The sequence below is a fragment of the Acartia tonsa genome, chromosome 8, assembly GCF_053477335.1.
Source record: "Acartia tonsa isolate MP-2025a chromosome 8, ASM5347733v1, whole genome shotgun sequence".
NCBI lineage: Eukaryota > Metazoa > Arthropoda > Copepoda > Calanoida > Acartiidae > Acartia > Acartia tonsa.
Genome location: NC_137267.1, coordinates 26,400,830 through 26,422,071, shown reverse-complemented (window position 1 = coordinate 26,422,071; position 21,242 = coordinate 26,400,830). Strand labels below are relative to the sequence as shown.

Genomic DNA, 21,242 nt, shown 5'->3' with positions numbered 1-21,242 from the left:
AATTTTTATAAGCTTAGCTACTTTAAAATTAGGGTCTGTACCTCCACCGTTTATACAATGATACGTCGGTGCAAATTAAAGTTTATTTACAGTTTTTTATTTTTTGTATTATGAATATGCAGGGCTTAGCAGCCTCGACCAAGTCTTACGTTTAATGTTTAAACTCGTTTGGTTGCTTTAAAAATACTTGGAAAAGAGCGATTGTTATCATTAGGTCAGTTTAAGACGTTCTGCTGATTTTAAATATTGATAAAGTTTGATTTCCCTTATACTTTTGCTTACAGGCATCAGATTATTAAGAAATCTGTACTATAATGTTAAGAAGTGTCTTTTTACGGCAATTCCGATTTAATTTTAATTTTCAATGAAAATGTATTTTTTAGGAAGGAGAGTTATCTGGGCTGACAATTAGTTCAGCGGGATCATTGAAATATGTCAATGATAAAGCTTTTCAGGTAAGCTAGCCCCATGCCTTTTTAGTTGTTCGTTGTTTGTTTTTTATTTTAGGGCAGGTTAGTTTATGTTATAACGGGACTTAGTAGCACTTAAGAATTCTTTTCAGTTGTAGCGAAGCTACTTTATAATTCACTTTGTCTGTCTGTCTGTCAGTCAGTCAATTAGTAACTCTATGTGGAATGTGATTTTCGCAGCTGCTATTCAAGATACACGGCTGATTTTTAAAAAAAGATTATCTATCAAGAATTTAGTTTACTCTGTCGGCCGTTCTGTCAGTATTACTTCAAAATATGCTTTTCAAAAATATTACATGAGATAGGTTTTGTGATTATTGATTTTAACAGATGCTCATTAAATCTCCTTGTCCGTAATCTCATCCATATTTTTGTGCATTCCTACTTATGGATCTTATCATCCATGGTAATCCTTTAATTGTATTTTATAAATAGGCATTTTCTTAATTCTAGGGATTAGAATCATCCCTGAAAATTCTTGGTCTTTCAAACAACTGTCTGGAAAATGTTCCTGTTGCTTCATTAAGCATTTTAACAGGTAAATGGTCTGTATGTTAGTTCAATATAGCCAAAGTTAAAGGAGTACGACAATAAGCAATGAATAATCTTGTTCCTAAAGCCTATGGCGATGCTAGAGAAGCTGCTAGAAATCGCGTTGTTTATTTTCATTGATTTTTGTCTCATAACAAATTCATCGGCATTATGTACGCTGTTCCCAAAAGTCTTTAGAATTAGCCAAAATAGGAAAAGTTGCATTAGTTTTTAATACTCAAAATCTAAGACAGCTAAGAAAGTGAATTTTAGGTCCAAAGTCAGCCCATCCCTATATCACTGGCTAGAATGACTATATACAAAACGTATTTATTTCTCTAAGAATATTAACATCCATTTAACCCACTCATCCTAAATTGAAATCGCTCATAATTCCCATTTTATATATTTAGGTTTGATACAACTGGATCTGTCAGACAATCAGATTTCTGTTATACACAGTCTTCCAACATTGGACAATCTGGAATATCTGGATGTCTCAAGGTACAAATTTAGATGTTTGTATTATTACATAGACACCTAAAAGTATTTTGATACAGGCTTTCTACATGTCCCCTCAATGAACTTTCGACTTGACACCCCCCCACTTTGCTGTTTAAGGGGGGTGTATCATGGGGGGGGGGGGTTATGTGTCCACCACCTAAATTTTACCAGCGGGGTTGATACACCACGCTTCTGGTGGCAATTTCTCACTGTCTATCTGGAACAGCTAGCTATGATAGTTCATCAATGCATGTTAGAATCGTTCTTTTGATTTCAAACTTTGCATGATGATACCAGTAATAGTTGGATGCATTTAGTTTAGTTGTGTCTTGTTGTTTGTTTAAGGTACTTAAGCAAAAGTCACATAAAAATAAAATAAAATAAGAAGATTTAAAATGACTAACCAGGCTCTTAAATGTTTTAGAAATGAATTAAGAGGGTTTGCCTCTGGAGTATTTCAATCCACACCCCATCTGAAAACCTTGAATCTAGCTAATAACAGGTAAATGCCTCATCTGAAAACCTTGATTCTAAGGTAATAAGAGGTAAGTACCTACTGACTATCTAAGTATTGAGTAGCATTTGTACTTCAAATGATTATTATCATAATCAAATTTTATTTTAATCAATCCTATAATTTTTCTATTTTCTGTGTCTGCATTAATTGGCTTTTTCTTTAAAGATTTGATACAATTATCAATTGATAATTATTATATTATTATAATTAAGGTTGGATGTATTATCTATGAGTGGAGAGTCTCTACATTACTTAACTTATCTTTAATTATTAGATATTATTATCAATTAATAATTATTATATTATTATAATTAAGGTTGGATGTATTATCTATGAGTGGAGAGTCTCTACATTACTTAACTTATCTCCAATCTTTGGATATTAGCAATAATCAATTCAATGCAAATCTAAGGTGAGATTTTATAAAAAAAAGATAATTAAATAATTTAAAAATTAAATTTCAAATACCTAAAAAACTATTTATCAATAAGTAGCGCAGCAAAAATAAGCAATTGAATTGTTATAACAGACAATGGAGACAAATTCAACATTCATAAGAATGTTTATTTTTGACAAGTCGACTTTTATTTTACTGGCAATGTCCCTCTTATAAACCGTCTGGCAGCAATTTTCAATTTTACTTTACATTTTGTAACCAAAACAGTTTTTTTTAAGTAGCTGCGCTACTTTTGGACAAAAATGTGCTTTTTTCTAACATAAATGTGTATTTTTTTATTAGTGTATCAAATATGAGTTGGATACCTTCAAATTTAAAATCTCTGGATCTTTCTCACAATAACCTTACAGGTAAATACTTTTGGTAAAGCTGCACAAATGTTGCAATTCATGGCTAGCTTTCCAATTATAGACAATTTTCTACAAATAATAAATAAAAATCATAGTATTTATACCAGTTTTATTAAATTTTCTTAAATTTTTCTTTTTACTATCCTTGGAAGGTTGTCTATAACAAGATGCGATAAATAACTATTAATCTGTAAGCAGTCTCTCTAAAAATGTTTAAATAGTATCACAAAATTAAATAGTCTCCGATTTTTAAACGATCGAGCCACAGTATATTCACCTCAGCTCTCCAAAACAAATTGGTCGATGTTTTGTCATTTGATCATTTTTTACATAACACTTCAAATTTTAGGGGTGTCAGAAAATACTTTTTCTAGTCTCAAATCACTCAGTCAACTAAATTTACAGGTAATTCAATTTGAGTATGCCTTTCAAATAACCTAGAAATGTATACCTATTCAGTCTTTCAGAAGATAGGCATACATATGAAACCGTAGTTTCATGTGGGATTTAAGTTATCATTTGTTAAGTTTCTCTACTAGTGGACAAATTTCTATTTATTTTTGAATAAATAAACAAAATAAATGAAGTTTACCCAAATGTAAATGTAAAAAGATATATTTATTTATATATATTTATTACTTTTTTTAGAATAATGATATTCAGAGTATAGATGGTGGAGCATTCAGGAAAAAAATACATCAAAATAATTAATTGCTGCAAAAAGTTTTAGCAACAGACTTTATTTAGTCAAATAAATTTATAATTTTAAAGTATTAGGAGTAAACAAGAATAATTACTTCTGTAAAAAAGCTTTTTGAAATGACTTAATGCTACCTTTAAAAAAAAGAATAAGACTTACATGACATAGCATAACTTAAATGAAAATAAATAATTATGATATATCTTTAAATATAGAGGATTGGAGAATCTTGAAATTTTAGATCTTTCACACAACAGCATTTTAACTCTATGGTAAGTTCTGATCATTTTTAACAGCGAAGCTTTTATTTATGAACTTAATATGTGTCCGCACGTCTTTTGACGAATTATTAAAAAATAAGATGTTATCCTTTACCTTAAAATATTTTTTCGTTTGTTATTCAACTAAAAAAAAACAAGAAACCTTCTAGTTTTAAATTGGTATCAAGATAAGCATCTAGGGTCTTAGAGTTTTTTAAAGAAATTAAATTAATAGAGAAGGGTCAACAAAGACTGTTGTAAAGGGTTGATTTCCCTGAGGCTTACAGACGGTTGATGTACGGCTGCCGAGCCCTGATTTTAATTTTTGGATGGGGCTAAACTTTACCTTTAAAATGGAAGGATCCTATTTACTAAAAAAATGCACTGTTATTAATTTTGGCTGTACTTAATATGTACAAAATATGTTCTTGGTATAGAATAAATCATTGTTTAACGGCTTTGCACTTGCAAGTGTATTTCCAATACTAGAAATATGAGGGCATAAATCTAGTGGATATTATTTCCAATACTAGAAATATGAGGACATAAATCTAGTGGATATTATTTCCAATACTAGAAATATGAGGACATAAATCTAGTGGATATTATTTCCAATACTAGAAATATGAGGGCATAAATCTAGTGGATATTATTTCCAATACTAGAAATATGAGGGCATAAATCTAGTGGATATTATTTCCAAAACTAGAAATATGAGGGCATAAATCTAGTGGATATTATTTCCAATACTAGAAATATGAGGACTTAAATCTAGTGGATATTATTTCCAAAACTAGAAATATGAGGGCATAAATCTAGTGTATTATTTCCAATACTAGAAATATGAGGGCATAAATCTAGTGGATATTATTTCCAATACTAGAAATATGAGGGCATAAATCTAGTGGATATTATTTCCAATACTAGAAATATGAGGGCATAAATCTAGTGGATATTATTTCCAATACTAGAAATATGAGGACATAAATCTAGTGGATATTATTTCCAAAACTAGAAATATGAGGGCATAAATCTAGTGTATATTATTTCCAATACTAGAAATATGAGGGCATAAATCTAGTGGATATTATTTCCAATACTAGAAATATGAGGGCATAAATCTAGTGGATATTATTTCCAATACTAGAAATATGAGGGCATAAATCTAGTGGATATTATTTCCAATACTAGAAATATGAGGACATAAATCTAGTGGATATTATTTCCAAAACTAGAAATATGAGGGCATAAATCTAGTGTATATTATTTCCAATACTAGAAATATGAGGGCATAAATCTAGTGGATATTATTTCCAATACTAGAAATATGAGGGCATAAATCTAGTGGATATTATTTCCAATACTATAAATATGAGGGCATAAATCTAGTGGATATTAATTTCCAACCACACTTTTACACTCTTAAAATCATTGTGTCTAATTTGAATTTTTAGACTTCTGCTCAAAGGATCTTCAGGGATAGGACAATGTACGATAAATAGATGTATAACTTAATGATGGTCAATAATAATTATGACAGCTCTGGATACCCCTATAATGTACTTTCCATTAAACAGATTAATATCTGCTGTATTTTAGCTATACTAATGAAAACATGTATCGAATCGTATTACAGACAATTTCCTATGAATAATAAAATAAAATCACAAAGAAATACAAAACTGGTATTCATCTTAAAATCTTTAATTTTACTATCCGTAGAAAGTTGTCTTTATACTATGCAATAGATTATTAAATTTTCATCTCCAATTATTAAACATACAACTTTTAGTTATTTTATTTGAATGAAGATCATATAAAGATCATTTGATTAATTGAACAATTCTAAGGTTATTATTTAGATTCTAAATAAAAGTTTTTTTATTAGATGATTTTCTTTAGATTCTTTCTTTAGTAGTTTATTTATTGAACCATAATATTTTATTTTTATACAGAACTATTAATAAATTCTCATACAATTTTTATTTATTACAGTGTACATATACACACACACACCCATGCATTTTTCCAACAGAGGTTATTTCCTTTTTGTATTAGAAATCAGGGAATAAAAGAATTCAAATGACAAACTTGTAGCATTTTATATTTCATTACTTGTTTCTTTGTACCTAGCTTTCAAAAGGTCCTAAGAAAAATAGCCTTAATCCACACTAAAATATTTTAAAAAGTTCACAAAGAAAGTACATCCAAATCGGAGCAGCCATTTTTGAGATCATTATCTACAGATAAAAAAAAACTTCATATTATAAATTAAAAATTAAAATTAAATTTTGTGTAGTTCGCACTCAATCTTCCTCATCATTTGTGGTTTAGTTGAAATCATATTACACAAGCGACAAATGCAGTTTATCTATAATTTTTTTTTATAAATTATCCTTTAACCGTGTAATTGCAAATATTTTATCCAGGCATTCCATTTATCCTTGCAGGTGTATATTCCCTTTCGCTTTTGTATCACATTAGACAAATTTATTCTACAGAAGAGGATATTTTATTTATCAGAAATGGGCATGTACATCAATTTATCATTCATTGTCTTATCACTTAGGATACATGAAAAACTGCTTATTCCTCTTTCCTTAACTATTTTATATCAAACACAATTTTCTTACATAATAATGGGGATGTTATAATATGCGGAAAGGTTTTCACAGCATTCTTGCAATGCAATGGCCCGAGATATGGAAATCTATTACCTTTTATAAATGGATATTAAATATGTGGATATTGTGACAGGGTAATTTTTGTCCTTAATTTATGTTGCTAATATAAACATCACCTATTGGTCATTAGTTCGTTCAACCATGGTCAGGGGATGAAATGGGGTAAAATTATAAGAGGGTGGGTACCGTTCTATTAGCCAGCTAATAAGTATTTTATTAGAGGTGATGAAAATCTGGTGCAATATCCTTTCTTTTATAGCAGATATTTATTCAATTTTACAACAGTTAAACCAATGTTTTACTTTACTTTCATTTTACTATTTGTATTTAAGTGTGAAATAAATGGTGTTATTACATAAAACTAAGACTCTATCATAACCACTTTCAAAGCATATAGTTGACATTAATAATGTCTTTAGCAGCATGTGTCGGTATTAGGTCAGCCATGATCATTTTATTTAATACTGTATATTATATTAGACATAACCAAATACAATTTTATGTTGACACTACGGTAGGTTAGTTTAAGTTTTGTGATTTAAACTAATTTATTTAACATATAATACATAAAGATAAATTTACTAATATAACGTTGTATGGAAATTATTCTCTTTATCAGTTCTATTTTGTCATTTTTTTATATTTAAAAAAGAATAGACGGAAAAACAAAATTATTTTTATGACAAGGACAATGGTTTTTCAATGAAATTTCATCTAATCATATAATCTAATATCTGTCTTTGGTAGCTTAAATTTGTTAGATAAGGCTTTGGAGGAGAGTTATATTAAAGATTTATAATTCTTAATTGTAATCCAATCCTGCTATATCAGACAAAATTAATTAAAACTGCTAAACAGATTTATTTAGTCGACCCACCCCCCTTAATTCTAATAAAAACAAAAGGGTATCCATAGTAGTTTTTCGTGTGTTAGTTTTTATGTTTGCTAGGTTTTATTTGTACAGAGTACCACCATGGCCCACAGTGTTAAGACCCCACCCCCTCAATGGTTTGCCCTATTTAAAAATATACCTAATAAAAATAAGTAGGATGGTTCTTACAGTCCTCGCTAATTATGGATGTTGTAAACATTTAATTATGCTTATTTTTCAGTGATAATTCCTTTGCTGGACTTGCAAGTCTAACAGAACTGAACCTTTCTTTCAATGTTATCCAGGTAGGTTTTTGTATTATTTTTTTCTCAGATTATAAGTTATAATTCCTATGTAGCTAAAAATGCCTATTTATACTTTGATTACATATTGTCCATTATTTTCATGTTGGAAAAACGTTTTTAGTTGTAGCCTGTTAAAAGAAGAAATGCAGTGACGGCCCTGAGATGCGTTTTTAAAAGAGTTGAATTCTCTTTTAATCCAGTTGGCGCTACAAATGTTCTTATTTTGATTTTTAAAAACCGCTTTCTGCTTTGGTGCTAATTTTTTGGCATGTTTATAAAAATTTCCAACTTTAAATCCAAATTTTTAGTTGTGGTTATCCTTTATGAACTTTATTTGATATCAGGTATTGAGCAGTACCTGGTTGATACCAGCAGCGTCCAGGCTTAGGTCTCTATACCTGATCAATAATGACATAACAACCGTATACAATGGGGCATTTGATGTTGTCCAAAATCTTCAAAACTTAGATTTACAAGGTATACACAAAGATAGATAGATTTATAAAAATAGAAAGTTTTATAAAATAGATAGATAAGACGTGTAGCTTCCGTTAATATTAAGGCCGTAATATTTTGCAGCTAAATTATGCAGGAAGAATAGAATAAGCTTATCATTTTTCCACGATTGAATGTCCCTAATGGGTTTCAAATTATTTAGGAAACTTTCGGGCTTTCCCATATCATGTATATTATGTAAAACTCAAACAAAAGGAAATGTTTAATTATTTTAGAAAATCCATTAGATTGTGATTGTTCTATAACCTACCTGGTAAACTGGTCTGCTGGCAAAACTGGCGTTAATCCAGGTAAACTTTTAAATTAATGCTAAGTGCAATTTGCTTATTTTTTTTATGAGGATTTCTCATATTTCTTGTATATTTGACTTGAGTCAAGATTCCTATGACTTATGCGCATCTTTTCAAGTATGTATGTCGTTCATGCTTCAAAACATAAACAATATTTTCAAATGTTTCCTATTTCTTTTTAGTTTTTGAATGCTATCTCTCTTTCTTTTCTTTGATATGACAACTGAACATATGCTTTATAACTCAATTTAACCGTTTGTACATTCCATTTTTTGTGCTTTGTTACTTATGGTTGTTGTCGTACTTTCGTGTTCTTTCCAAAGGATTGAAGAATACAAACCTCAGTTTTATAAGAGGGGCTTCAAAACCGATTGATATCCGCCGGATTAGAACCGGTTCTCAGCCGTACATAAAAACCATGTATAGCATCGTATTACAGACACATTTCCACGAGTATTCAAATAAAAATCTCAAATTTATCTTTATTTTTTTTCATTTTGATATCCGCAGAAAGCTGTCTATAATGCTGTGCGATAAATAACTATTCTATATTATTTTAGGTAGATGCGCCACTCCAGAACATCAAGTAAATGCGCGAGTGGCACTGTTTAATTCCACATTAGAGGGTATGTTTTAGTTTTTTTTTCCTTTTTTTCTTTAGTTTTACGCGTCACAGCTTTATTAATGTTATTACTTTTTTTGGACAATGTAGGTTTACATACTTTAAATTAGCCCAGCGGCTGCGACCATAGCATCTATAGGATCTGTATTGAAAGGGTTAGGAAGAGTGCAACAAATACCCTAAAATAATCCCGTTACCTATGTGAAGCTATTACCTTATATTTAATTGGGGCGGGATACTCTTTCGATTTTAAGTGATCATCTAGAGAACCCAATCGCATCATCCGCTTGTAATTAGATGCAATACTCTAACGCCTACTGGTGGACACAAGGTTAAGTATAATACAATACCTATTTTGGTATTATTCTATGACGTGGAAAAATTAATTATTGAGTAGTTATGCTTTTACAAAATAAATTTATTAATATACTGTTTAGGTTGTGAAAGTGGGACCCCAATTGAGTATTACGAAGGCAGCCATCTATATTCAGCTAAATTTGTTTCCAATTCAACAGCAAATAAAAATCCTCCAAAAATTTCTGTAAAATCCGCCGATTTCCAGGGGGAGGATGGTAAGTAAACAATTTTCAATATTTTTCCTTTTTGTCTAGAACAGGCTGACGCGGTCCCTTTCGATTGGGACCCCCACGGTGAAATTTGGTATGGGACCGCGTGAAGCAAGCGTCAGCGAATTGTAAAAATATATGAGTATAGAAAGCATTAACAAATTATTATTATAATTAAGATAATAATTTTATTATACCATAATAATAATATTAAATATAATAAGATAATGATTATTTCAATCTAATAATAATAAGGTAATTGATCAAATAATTAAAATAATAAATATAATATTATTTTAATAAATATGTTATTGTTTAAAAATTATTATAATATTAAAGTTATTGAGTACTAATTATATTACAAAACAATTATAATAATATGTTTGCTAATTCTAATATTGAATAAAATAAGGTAATTATAATATTGTATGATATTTATATTATTAAATAATTATTATAATAATATGATTGCAAATCATAATATTGTATAATATTTATATTATAAAATAATTAATGTAACATTGTAATTGCTAATTATATTATTAATATAATCATAAAATAAATGAAACAACATTATAAATAATTATAATAATATTAAAATTGCTATTTATAATATTGAAAGTAAAAAGATAATTATTTTTGTAATCTCATATTAATATTGTAAATGATATGGTAATTCAAAAAATTAATAATATTATTTTTATGAATATTAAAATAGAAAATAATTAAAATAACATTATTAATAATTTTAATAATATTATAATTGCTAATTAAAGTTAAATATAATAACAGGTATATCAGAGGAAAATAGTTTAAAAAGAACCTACCTTTAATTGAATTAAATGTAATTACAATTATAATATTATTATGAAAATTATGTTATTGTATGATAATTATATTACAAACATTACTATTAACATAATAATTGCTAATTATGATATTGAAAGTAATAAGATCATTATTTTTGTTATCTAATATTGTAAATGATAAATATAAAATTATTAAAATATCATATTAAAATAATTATTATTATTTATTATATATTATAATTGTAAATTATAGTATAGTATCATAATTATGATATAAAATTGCTAAATATATTAATAATATAATTATTAAATAATAAAATAATCAAAATAATATCATAGATAACTATAATAATATTATAATTGCTAATTATAGAAACTTATAAGATAATCGATTGATTTGTAAAGGGTAATATAATGTGATTGTTGATTATAGCATTATGATCGAAATGTATCATTGATATCTATTGTATTGCAAAAAAATAAGATAATTATAATCAAACTATAAAAGTTAAGTATTATAATAATAATTAAAATGTAATAATATTTAGTAATTGATTTGTAACAGGTAAGATAAAATGATGGATAATTTTAATATTGTAAATTACAAATGATAGTGATGACTATATAATGATAATTAGGTAATAATAAGTATTTGGTTATTTAATTAAATTAATAAACAGATAATGGTAATAATTAGCAATTGATTTTGAGTTGTAGTTGGTGGATTACTAATTGGTTAGATAATATAATTGATAACTGTAGTTATTATACCTGTTACCAGAGATGGAAAGGTAGAGAGTGTACTAAAACTGAAGTTACCTCTGATCCTAAATACCCCCCTGCAAGAAACAAGTTTGGATGAAATAATTTTTTTGGAGCCTTCGGCTTAAAAAATTATTTCATCCAAACTTGTTTCTTGCGGGGGGTAAATACATTTCAGGGGGTGGTGTAATAATAGTAGTTGTTATAATTTACAGAAAAAATTTTTAATTTCTTAGAACCCCACCCCACTTTAAGGGGCTGTTGCCGAAAAAAATCATATCAGAGGGGAGCAATTTTTTTACATCCCCAAAACCGGCATTGCCAGCCGGTTTCAGAGATATCCCGGTCAGGCCTGTCGGCCAGCTGGTTCGGCCGTGGTCGGCCGCCAAAAGTACGGCAAAAACGGTATTTTTTGACGGGTTTTTGCCGATTTTGACCCTGGCCACTTTGGACGGCCGTCCCGGCCAGGGTAATTGGGGGAAAAAAATTGTGCAAAATAGCAATGAAGGCCAATGGCCCATAGAATCCAGGGATATGTGTCCCAAGCCGGTCGGCCGCACGGTCTGGCCGCACCGGCCCGCCGAAAATCCGCAAAAACAGCGTTTTTTGACGATTTTTGCGACCTTTGACGGCCGCTGCCGGCCAAACGGCTGGGCCGACCGCCTCCGGCCGCACATCTGCTGAACCGGCTTGGGATGGACTACAAAAAAGTTGGAATACACGTGGCTGCGCCACAAACACACGCCGCGCTACGCGCGAAAAACACGTCAAAAAATGGCCATTTTTTGGGTGCGCTAACTTTGCCGCCAATTAAAGGCCGGAAGGAGGCCGGCAATTGCCTCCGGCAACACTAAATGATAGTTAGAGCCGGCTATTGTGGTTCTGTAGGTACCTTCAGATTTTTTGTAGCCCGTCTGGGAGGCCCACAGGGGCCAATACACCAGGCCTTGTAAAAATTTTTTTGAAGTGCTCTAACTTTTCCGCCACTTGGGGGAAAATGTTGGGTCATGATTTTTTGCGATGCCATTTTGCCAGATTTTCATGGTTTAAAAAGATTTTTCTGTAAATCAAAAATCCTGCGCGTTATTAACGATCAAAAAACGAGAGGATATTTTGTGTAAAATGGACATTTTGACCTTTTTTTCCGCAATTTTCAACTTTGCGCGCGCGCTGCGCGCGCGTTTTTGCTCCGATTTTCAAAATTCCAATTGCCTCACCTCCGGACGGCATTCAAGAATCCATAGCAATTTTCCTTTTTAAAATCGGCCTCCGGCCGCCCCCCTGCGGGGGGTGGTGAGACTGCGGACCCCCCATTTTGACCCCCCTTACAAAATTTTTTTTTTCATTGAACTTCATGCGGCTAACTTGGTAAAATATTACATATTTCGTTACACTCATATTCAAATTTCACCCCGTTTATAATAGCAATTGTTTAGTTTCGGTTAGGTTAATATTGGTTATTAAAAAAGGCTTTTTAATATTGGTAAAAGTTTAAATCGTTAATAGTTACAAAATGAAGCTGTTTTTAGTGCCTAAAATGACGACATACAATGCAAATGACTAATGATACGCCAATATACAGAATGAATAGCTAACGGTAGGCCAGTGTTACGTCATTTTTTATAGGCACTATAGAAAGCTTCTTACAAAATGATTGAAAATTATTACTTTGCCTAATTTAGATTATCAATCTGTTTTCAAATACTTTGCTAAAGTCTTAGTACATTAGATATTTTAATCTATCTCATTTTTTTCTTTTAGAAATATTGATTCATGTGAAGGAAACGAAGTTGCGGATTTCGTTGTATTTTTACAGTAGCTTTTAAAAGGTTATGTTATGTTAGGTTTAGTTAGGTCAAGTTAGGTTAGGTGATTGACCCGCAGGGTTAGGTAATTGGCTCCACAGGGTTAGAGCCCCCCGCACGGGCTAGAAATAGGAGAAAAGATACTGTGAAAATCAAAATAGGACGAAACCCAAAACTTCGTTTCCTTCACATTACTCGAAATATTATTCTATTTAGGGATAAGGTTGACATGGATGATCAAAAATGTCAGAGGAGACATAAACTGTGATAAAATTTACATTTTTCAGGTAAGATACATTTATAATATGCTTTGACAGATGCCATTACCTATTAATTACCTCATTTGGGCGAGACTACTGTCCGTGACACTTTAACGTCATGTGCAACAATCATGGATAACCAAGGGGAGCCAAATCTCTACTTTGATATCCAAACAACCAGGGTATAAGGTTAAGTGACACCCAACAGTCAACCAACCCTTTGATTGCACGACCTTTGTCATGATAATGAGTTGCATCTGTTTTGAACCAAGGCATTTCCCCTAATCTAACCATCAATGACAGGCACCTGACATAGCAGCAGAAGAAACCATTTTAACGTCTTTAAGTATATAGCGATGGTAATTGCCGTAATTGGAACCTATCCGTTTCGGAGGTCTCTAATTATATATGTACAAACTGACATCCATCCTTCTTGTATGTACAATGATTCTAATTTTCTTTTTTTAAATATTAGGAGACAGAATCAAGTTTTGATCAAACATTTGAAGACGACTTTTCCTGCCCACTTCAGGTAAATGTATAACCTGAAATTATTTTTAGTTAGATGATTGAATGTAAGTTTTTTTTCTGTTTTTTTGACGGATCTTCAGTGTTCAAACAGTTGGCGATAAATTGATAGTTAACGAACCAATATAGGAGTTAATGAAATTATCTGAGGTTTTTAGACCAATATAAATTATCGTACAATTTTATCTGCCGGTTGAAATAATGATTTAAAACGATTGTTCTAAAAGAATATTTTGTTTAGCCAGCAGATTGGTTGAGGTTTCCAAGTAAACAAGAAGATTCTGGGGCCTTAGGTAATAATTATCTATAGTATCGTATTATAGACAGATTTCCGAGGATATGAAAATAAACATTAGGTTGGGTCGATTTTAGACATTTTTATTTTAGACTGAAGCGGGTACTTTCACTACAACTAAATCAGAACTATGGATTCAATAAATTATTGACTCCCATTCACAAATAGCTATACAAATTGTATGTATTAGACTTAAGAAAAATTTTAAAGAATCCAGAGGTGTATCATACTTAAATAAATCCTGTGCAAGTTCCCGCTTGGTCTCATTTCAGGTCTCAAATAAAAATGCCCAAAAGCGACCCACCCTGATAAACATAACACAAGATTAAAACCAGTTTTGTGAGCCCCGATTGGCCGAATGCTTTGTCTAACAAAACTGGTATTATTTTATGATTTTTATTTTATTATACGTAAAAAATTGGCTGTAATATGACGTCACACATAATTTTCAGTATGTCGGAGAATCGGTTCTAATCCAGCGGATATTATCAGTTTTGAAGTCATACGAGAATAGGTGTTTCTCGCATCGTATTATAAACAACTTTCCGCAGATAAAGAATGTACAATTATAAGATTAAAATTAGTTTTTTTAACCCTGAGATGCCGAAGGCTCTATTTAAGATAGTTTTTTTTTTGTAAAAATGCATTTAACAATAAAGAATCCGGCATACAGCTTACTTGGTCCGTAGGTCTGACGGTCTTTTATCAGAAATATTTATTTTTAAAGGTTTCGTGATTTTCTATAATTTTTTAAGGCCACTTAACATCTGCAATATAACAATTTTTCCATCCATTATTTTTTGTGTGCTTAGTTATTTTTTAATGTTGTTATCCTTTTGTTTCTTTTAAGGCCACTTAAAATCTGCTTTTTAACTCACTTGAACCGTTCTTCCATCCATGATTTTTGTGCTTCGATACTTATTGATGTTGTGATCCTTGTTTGTTTTAGTTTCCACCGGAGAAGGTGAATACACACTAATTACCATCTTAACAAATCAGGAAACTTGGAAAATTAAACATAATTTAGAGTTAACTATAGTAGACATGTTTTGCGCACCTGACCCCATATTCGATTTGATTGCACAAAATTTTTTGAATGTCCTTATTATTAGTTAGTTAACTGCTGAAGCACTTTATAGTGCCTATAATAAAGGGAGTAAATTGAAAAACTTTAAGCCAAGTATCCCGAATGACGCCATATTTAAATAGTCTATTATTCTAATATGATGTCATTCGGGATGCTTCAGCCAACAATTTTTTATTTGTCCCTTTATTTATAGGCACTATAGTTAGCTTCTTGGTTGCTTTTTTATTAGCTAATCATATCCCCTAATATTACGACTGAAATTGCAGTAATCGGCGTAATTTAGACGTGTCTTCTATGACGCAGTTTAGACCAAGACTCAAACCCAGCACCTATAATACAACTAGCGGCCGCTCCACTTATATAGATAATTTCATTTAACCTTCAAATATGAAAATTGTTTCAAGAAAACATTGTTAATTAGTTATTTTGTATTTAATCAACCAATCAACTAATTATTAATATAATTATCAAGTGTTGCGCTAAAGTCAAGCTGTGTCAATGAATGAAAATTTTCAATCATCGTGCATCAATAAAAATATTATTTAAACTTATAATTTGGTAGATGTGTTCAAAACGATCTTTTTTTTTTGAAAATTTCGAAATTAACAAAAACACCCTTATCCTATTCCCCTTCTGAATATTCAACTTTTTCTGGGAATATTAACAAAATAGTTTGATTACAAAGGCTAACTTTTATCTGGGAGCGGTTTGTCTTAAACAACCCCTCGTCTAACCTATCTGGATTTCTCGTGAGGTATGAAAGGCCCTGTAGGAGTTGCGGGAGGAGGGGGGGGGGGGGAGGGTGTACAAAGAGTACCTTCATAGTAGCAAAATAATGGATTGTGGTAATCTTTATATTCTAATAGAAATGCAATAATAAACTTTCCAATTTAATAACAGATGCTGAATAGTAGGAATGAAAATATTTCTGAAATTATTTGTATTAAATTCTCAATAGATGGTCAAATTGTTCCAGGTAAGTTAATATTTCTATCAAACTTATTATTGATAAAAGCCTTCTCTATAGAGCTTCGTTTCCATGACTTTTTTTCATAGCATTTTTAGTCATTGACTTATACTACTGTAGTCTGTAAGTATTTTTTCTATAATCCTTTCTTTATGATTTTTCATTTTGAACTTTCTAAAATGAATGTATGTTTTTCAAGTGTTGGCAGTCTCGTTTCTGATTTAATATGATAATATATTAAGGTGATAGACTTAAAAAGATTATAAGATACTTTTATGAGAATTATAAGTTCTTAAAAAACGTTTTTATTGTTAAAAGAAAAGATGCAATGACGTAAAAAACTTAATTAAAAAGTTTAACTAAAGCCATCCTAAAAAAAAATACTTGTAAACCGTAATGCGTAAGGGCAATTTAAATAATATTTTTGATAACTTGTGTGGTCTCGAAGTTTTACTTGACAGCCTTTCAGTTCTCTAATGTTGCATTTAAAATAAAATATTACCTATTTAAGGTTGTACTGGAAGCTTGGAGTTGACAAATCTTGATAATCAAAATAAATCCATCAAACTTGGAGCTTCACTTCTAGACCAGGTTTAGAACATTTTTAAAATTAAAGTTGTTCAATAAGGAGAAAAATGCTTTTGCTGTAGTTTTTCAAAATAATTAACATTTTGCAATTCTATTGTTTACAAAAAAAATTAAATACAAATATGAAATACAATATGTAAATATGGTACTCAAATGACTAATATTAAACTTTCTTTAAAATAAATTCTTCAATTGTTTACTGTAATTTACAGAATATTACATATGAACATTATTTGTGATTAATTGTTCTATATCTGATTATTTTAAAATTACATTCTTCAAAGTAATGTTTGGAAATTATTGAAATATAATATAATTTAGGATGAAGTATCAGTTTTATCTTTAGAGGCACAGTCAGATCTTAATCTTAATGCAAATGTTTCAAAGGTATTATTTTTTTTTTATTTTTTTTTTTTATAAAAGTAGCATGATATCTATCTGTATGTTAGCCTGTAGATTAAGATCTCACTATCTGCTTGAATGATATGGTAATCCTTTGCAGTAAAGTTTTTTCTAGGTCTATGAAAAGTTTATAACTATCTTGGAGGAGGATACATTTAACCTAACAGGAAAAATTCCTGGATGCCAGAATACCTGTAGGCATTAAGAAGCTGTCAGGTTTACTTGATTGTGTATATGTTTAGGATAATGAGATGAGTAAATTCCTGGATGCCAGCATACCTGTAGGTATCCATGACCAGTGCCAGGTTTAACTGACTGTTTATATGTTTAGGACAATGAGCTGACTGTATTCCTGGATGCCAGCATACCTGTAGGTATCCAGGACCAGTGCCAGATTTACCTGACTGTTAATACACCTGAACAACCTGTACTAGGTAAAATATTTATGTTAATAGCATGGTCATTTACATGTCAGTTTTAACTTTTGTCAAAACTTTTCGCATTAAGTCAAAACTAAAATGTGTTTAATATGTTTTTTTTCTCAATAGGATAAAAATCTAAATTTTAGGAGTGTTCTTTTATTAATTGCCATGATAAATTTAGGAAGTAAACTGGTTGGTTGTAATGAGAGTGTTGTTGTATTTCCTGACCTTCCGAAGGAAACTGTTTTTAGAGTGTGTGCACTTTTGCAGGTAATGTTAATAAGATAGAAGAAAGTTATTAAGAAAATAAATCCTACTATTTATAATTGATAACAGGTGGGTACGATTTGAAACCCTTTTTAATCTAAAATGGGTGAACATCAAATGGTTTACAACCTCCTTTTTGCACTTCCCCCACACCACCTACATAACCAAAATACTCAATTTTCAAACAATCGTCCTTTAATCGGCTGTTTCAGGGGCTTGAAGAGTGGTGTACTGGGGGGTGGGAATTAAGGATACACCCCCCTTTGCATCTGAATTATACGATCTGAAAAACTGCTATACCTATTGGGTAAGAAAAATCAAATAAACAGTGACACTATTTTATTTACTGGGGATTGATTTAACATCAAAACACATTCTTATATCCACCGGACGGTCTATATTCTTCCAGTTTTATTTCTACACCAGCAAAAGAATAGGGCCGACTTGGGTCTTTGAATTTTACCCAATAGCGTCGGAAATATAAACACAGCCAAGTCGCTACAAAAGAGCAGAAAAGGCCTGATAGTTGTCTGGGTTATACCTCTATACCTACTTACTTTTTTACTCTTTATAATATTTGTCTTTGTGTTTCTGTAATGTAATTTTGTTAAAATTGCAAAATTAACTTCAACTTGATGAAATTTCATTTCACTCAACTTCTTTTTTTTGTGCACTTTTTCTCACCATTTCTTTCACTTTTCTCTTTTTCTTTTTTTCCCTGCTCTGGTATTTTGCCTTTTTATACATGCTCGTAACTTGGGAAGGTAATTTGATTTTTATAAAATTGTAAAATAAGATTGAATCTGTTGAATTTATATTTTACTTTTTCTCTTTTTCTTTTAGAAAAAAAAACTTGATTTTTAGATGCGAAATATCTCCTTTTCTGTCCAAACACCCGGGGTATTAGACAAATAACTCTTTGATTGCACTACCTTTGTCTTAGAAGTACTAACTGTGCATAGTAATGAGTTGCGCCTGTTTTGGGCCAAGGCATTTCCCATACTATTATTGTCGCACACCTGACATAGCAGCAGTAGTAACATTTTTAACGTCTTTAGTTATGACGCGATGTCGGCCCTTGGTTCGAATCTTTGCCTTTTGTGTTAAAAAATGATATACTTTATAAATTTTAGTTTATTAAAGTTGTATCTATTTCAGTTTTCTGAAGTATCCATCTCTAGCTCGCACAAGCTTCATCACTCCATGCAGAGGAAGGGTCACTGTGTTCTGGCTGTGTAAGTTTTTAAAACAAAAACTTTTTTATTATTATCAAAAACGAAGCTTTTCTATAATTAGAAAACGTAACGGTTAGGTCTTTTTAACTTTGTTATTTTTGAAGTGTTCCATAGATTCCTATAACAGCTAGTACAATTTAGAAAGCGTAGCAACCCTTTAATCGTTACAAGAAAGTCTGTGCGTCCTTTAAAAACCTTCCGATTTTTAACTTTTTTGCAACAATATTTTGTTATAATTCTTATGACAACTAGGCACAATATGATAAGCGAAGCATCTCTATAATCAATAACTAAAAATGAAAGTATGTCCTTTTACTGTATCCTGTATTTACGCAATTTTGCAACAAATTTATAACAATTTTGTTTTAACTTAGAAATTAATGTTCTGGTTATTAGTTATCGTTGGTCTATCCTTAATGCTGTGGGAGAAATAATATTTTCTCGGATGCTATCTAAAATATACTATTTAAGATACACAAATCCTTTCCCATATTTGCTTTGGTTTGAAGTTTTATTTTGTATAATTTCTGACAGACCGACAGACAAACTAAATTACATACTGAATGCTGTTTGTTTTAGGAAATCTTCACTAAAATCAGCCGTTTATATTGAATAACAATCTAGAAAATCACAATTCCCCTATAGAGTTACAGACGAATAGACAGACGAAGTAAATTATATTAATATCACTGCTAATTTAGTAATATCAAAAATCCTCTTTTAAAACTTTACATTTCCTATTTATATTTATTATTTTAGAATTCGTTACAGAGAGAAAAGTGTTCTACCTTTACTACTAACTCTTGTTTTCCTAGCATTAGGTAAAATGTTACAAATTGTAAGATGTTTTTTTTCCTTCACATTTAACACTTACCACATTTGTAAAAAGGGGATACAGGGCTGTAAATTATACTGGTACCCTACGCTTCTCAACAATCATTCTCATTAGTTGGCTTAAATTCTTTTGCCGTTTTTATTAAAGCTTAATTGTTTTGATCAAACTTAAGCGTTCAAACTTTAATACCAATATTTTTAATCTGTAGAACGAATATTATTTTATTGAGTTTGTATCTTAATACCCCTAAGTGGTCATGGACCTAAGTAGTCATGGAAAAGGACAAGACGCTTTTGTATAGCCACTAGGGCTATCAAGCTCCACGCTGTCTCAAGGGAGCTACTCTATAGTACCTCACCACTCAATAATCTCCCTTCTTACACAACCAGGGGAAGTAGCGCGAATGTATTCAACTGAGAAATTCGAGTTGCCACATGGGGACTAGAACTCGAACTCTCATCACCGTAACCCAGTGCGTTACCACTGAGCCAAGACGACTTAGGTCCAAACACTAAGAAACAATGGCTAAACAAACAAACAATCTTAATACCCCTTATAAAACACAAATCATTCCGATAAAAAAGGCTACATATTATCATCAATTCAGTCCTGATATATTTTTATTTATTAATTAAAATAAATTTAGGAATAGCGTGCCTTGCTGTTTTATACCTCATTATGAAACCAAGAAAAGAAGATCAAGGTATGACAAAATTAACTTTACATTAATTAGTGTTGTTTAGACTTCAGAAACGCCTTTGATTATCCGATATATTGTCATTTGGATGTTGTACCCGATTTTCATGTACTATGATAAATCTATACTTGCAGCTGGATAAAAAAACGATACCATCCTCTTTACCTTATTCACTACCCTCCTACTGGATTAACGAACAGACCAATAAATAAGAACCATATTAGCACCTTTAGTTGACGACAAATTCTCCCTTGTCAATATTTCGAGGTATTCTCTTTCCATTGTTGTATTGTTATTTCTTAATATCTAATTTATATATTTGTTTCAATTTCTAGGTCGTGGAGGAAGAAGAATCAACAAATTGACTTTATTTCTCAGGAATCATTATTTTGTCTTTAGCTTTAAATTTAAACCCGTTTAAATGCTTTGTAATCTTTTCAAAAGAGGGATTGTCATATTTGAATCAGGTTTAGACTTCTAGCTTAATTTTAAAACTGTGAAAGGTTGATTTCCCTGAGGCCTTAGAGGCGGCTGACACGCGACTACCGAATCCTGATTTAAATTAAGATACCCAAAAAGTTCTGAAGTAACTGATTATATGATCTTATTGAGTACAACATACATACATCCTACTAATTAA

At 30.8% G+C, this 21,242-nt stretch overlaps 1 protein-coding gene across 1 annotated transcript in view; it reads left to right on the top strand.

Moving 5' to 3' along the window:
• Positions 1-21,034, top strand: part of Lrt (Leucine-rich tendon-specific protein) — a 31,949-nt gene extending 10,915 nt beyond the window's left edge. The window contains exons 5-31 of the mRNA XM_080169730.1: positions 384-455; positions 924-1,008; positions 1,415-1,505; positions 1,930-2,007; positions 2,339-2,434; positions 2,762-2,829; positions 3,179-3,234; positions 3,478-3,515; positions 3,745-3,801; positions 7,586-7,649; positions 7,994-8,126; positions 8,381-8,455; positions 9,016-9,081; positions 9,515-9,649; positions 13,236-13,306; positions 13,755-13,811; positions 14,049-14,100; positions 15,052-15,101; positions 16,090-16,165; positions 16,668-16,747; positions 17,066-17,131; positions 17,478-17,580; positions 17,750-17,838; positions 18,994-19,070; positions 19,830-19,891; positions 20,552-20,608; positions 20,938-21,034. Coding sequence (XP_080025856.1) covers positions 384-455; positions 924-1,008; positions 1,415-1,505; positions 1,930-2,007; positions 2,339-2,434; positions 2,762-2,829; positions 3,179-3,234; positions 3,478-3,515; positions 3,745-3,801; positions 7,586-7,649; positions 7,994-8,126; positions 8,381-8,455; positions 9,016-9,081; positions 9,515-9,649; positions 13,236-13,306; positions 13,755-13,811; positions 14,049-14,100; positions 15,052-15,101; positions 16,090-16,165; positions 16,668-16,747; positions 17,066-17,131; positions 17,478-17,580; positions 17,750-17,838; positions 18,994-19,070; positions 19,830-19,891; positions 20,552-20,608; positions 20,938-21,023 — 2,040 coding nt within the window. The 3' untranslated portion in view covers positions 21,024-21,034. The remainder of the gene's footprint in view (positions 1-383; positions 456-923; positions 1,009-1,414; positions 1,506-1,929; positions 2,008-2,338; positions 2,435-2,761; positions 2,830-3,178; positions 3,235-3,477; positions 3,516-3,744; positions 3,802-7,585; positions 7,650-7,993; positions 8,127-8,380; positions 8,456-9,015; positions 9,082-9,514; positions 9,650-13,235; positions 13,307-13,754; positions 13,812-14,048; positions 14,101-15,051; positions 15,102-16,089; positions 16,166-16,667; positions 16,748-17,065; positions 17,132-17,477; positions 17,581-17,749; positions 17,839-18,993; positions 19,071-19,829; positions 19,892-20,551; positions 20,609-20,937) is intronic.
• The last annotated feature ends 208 nt before the right edge of the window (positions 21,035-21,242 follow it).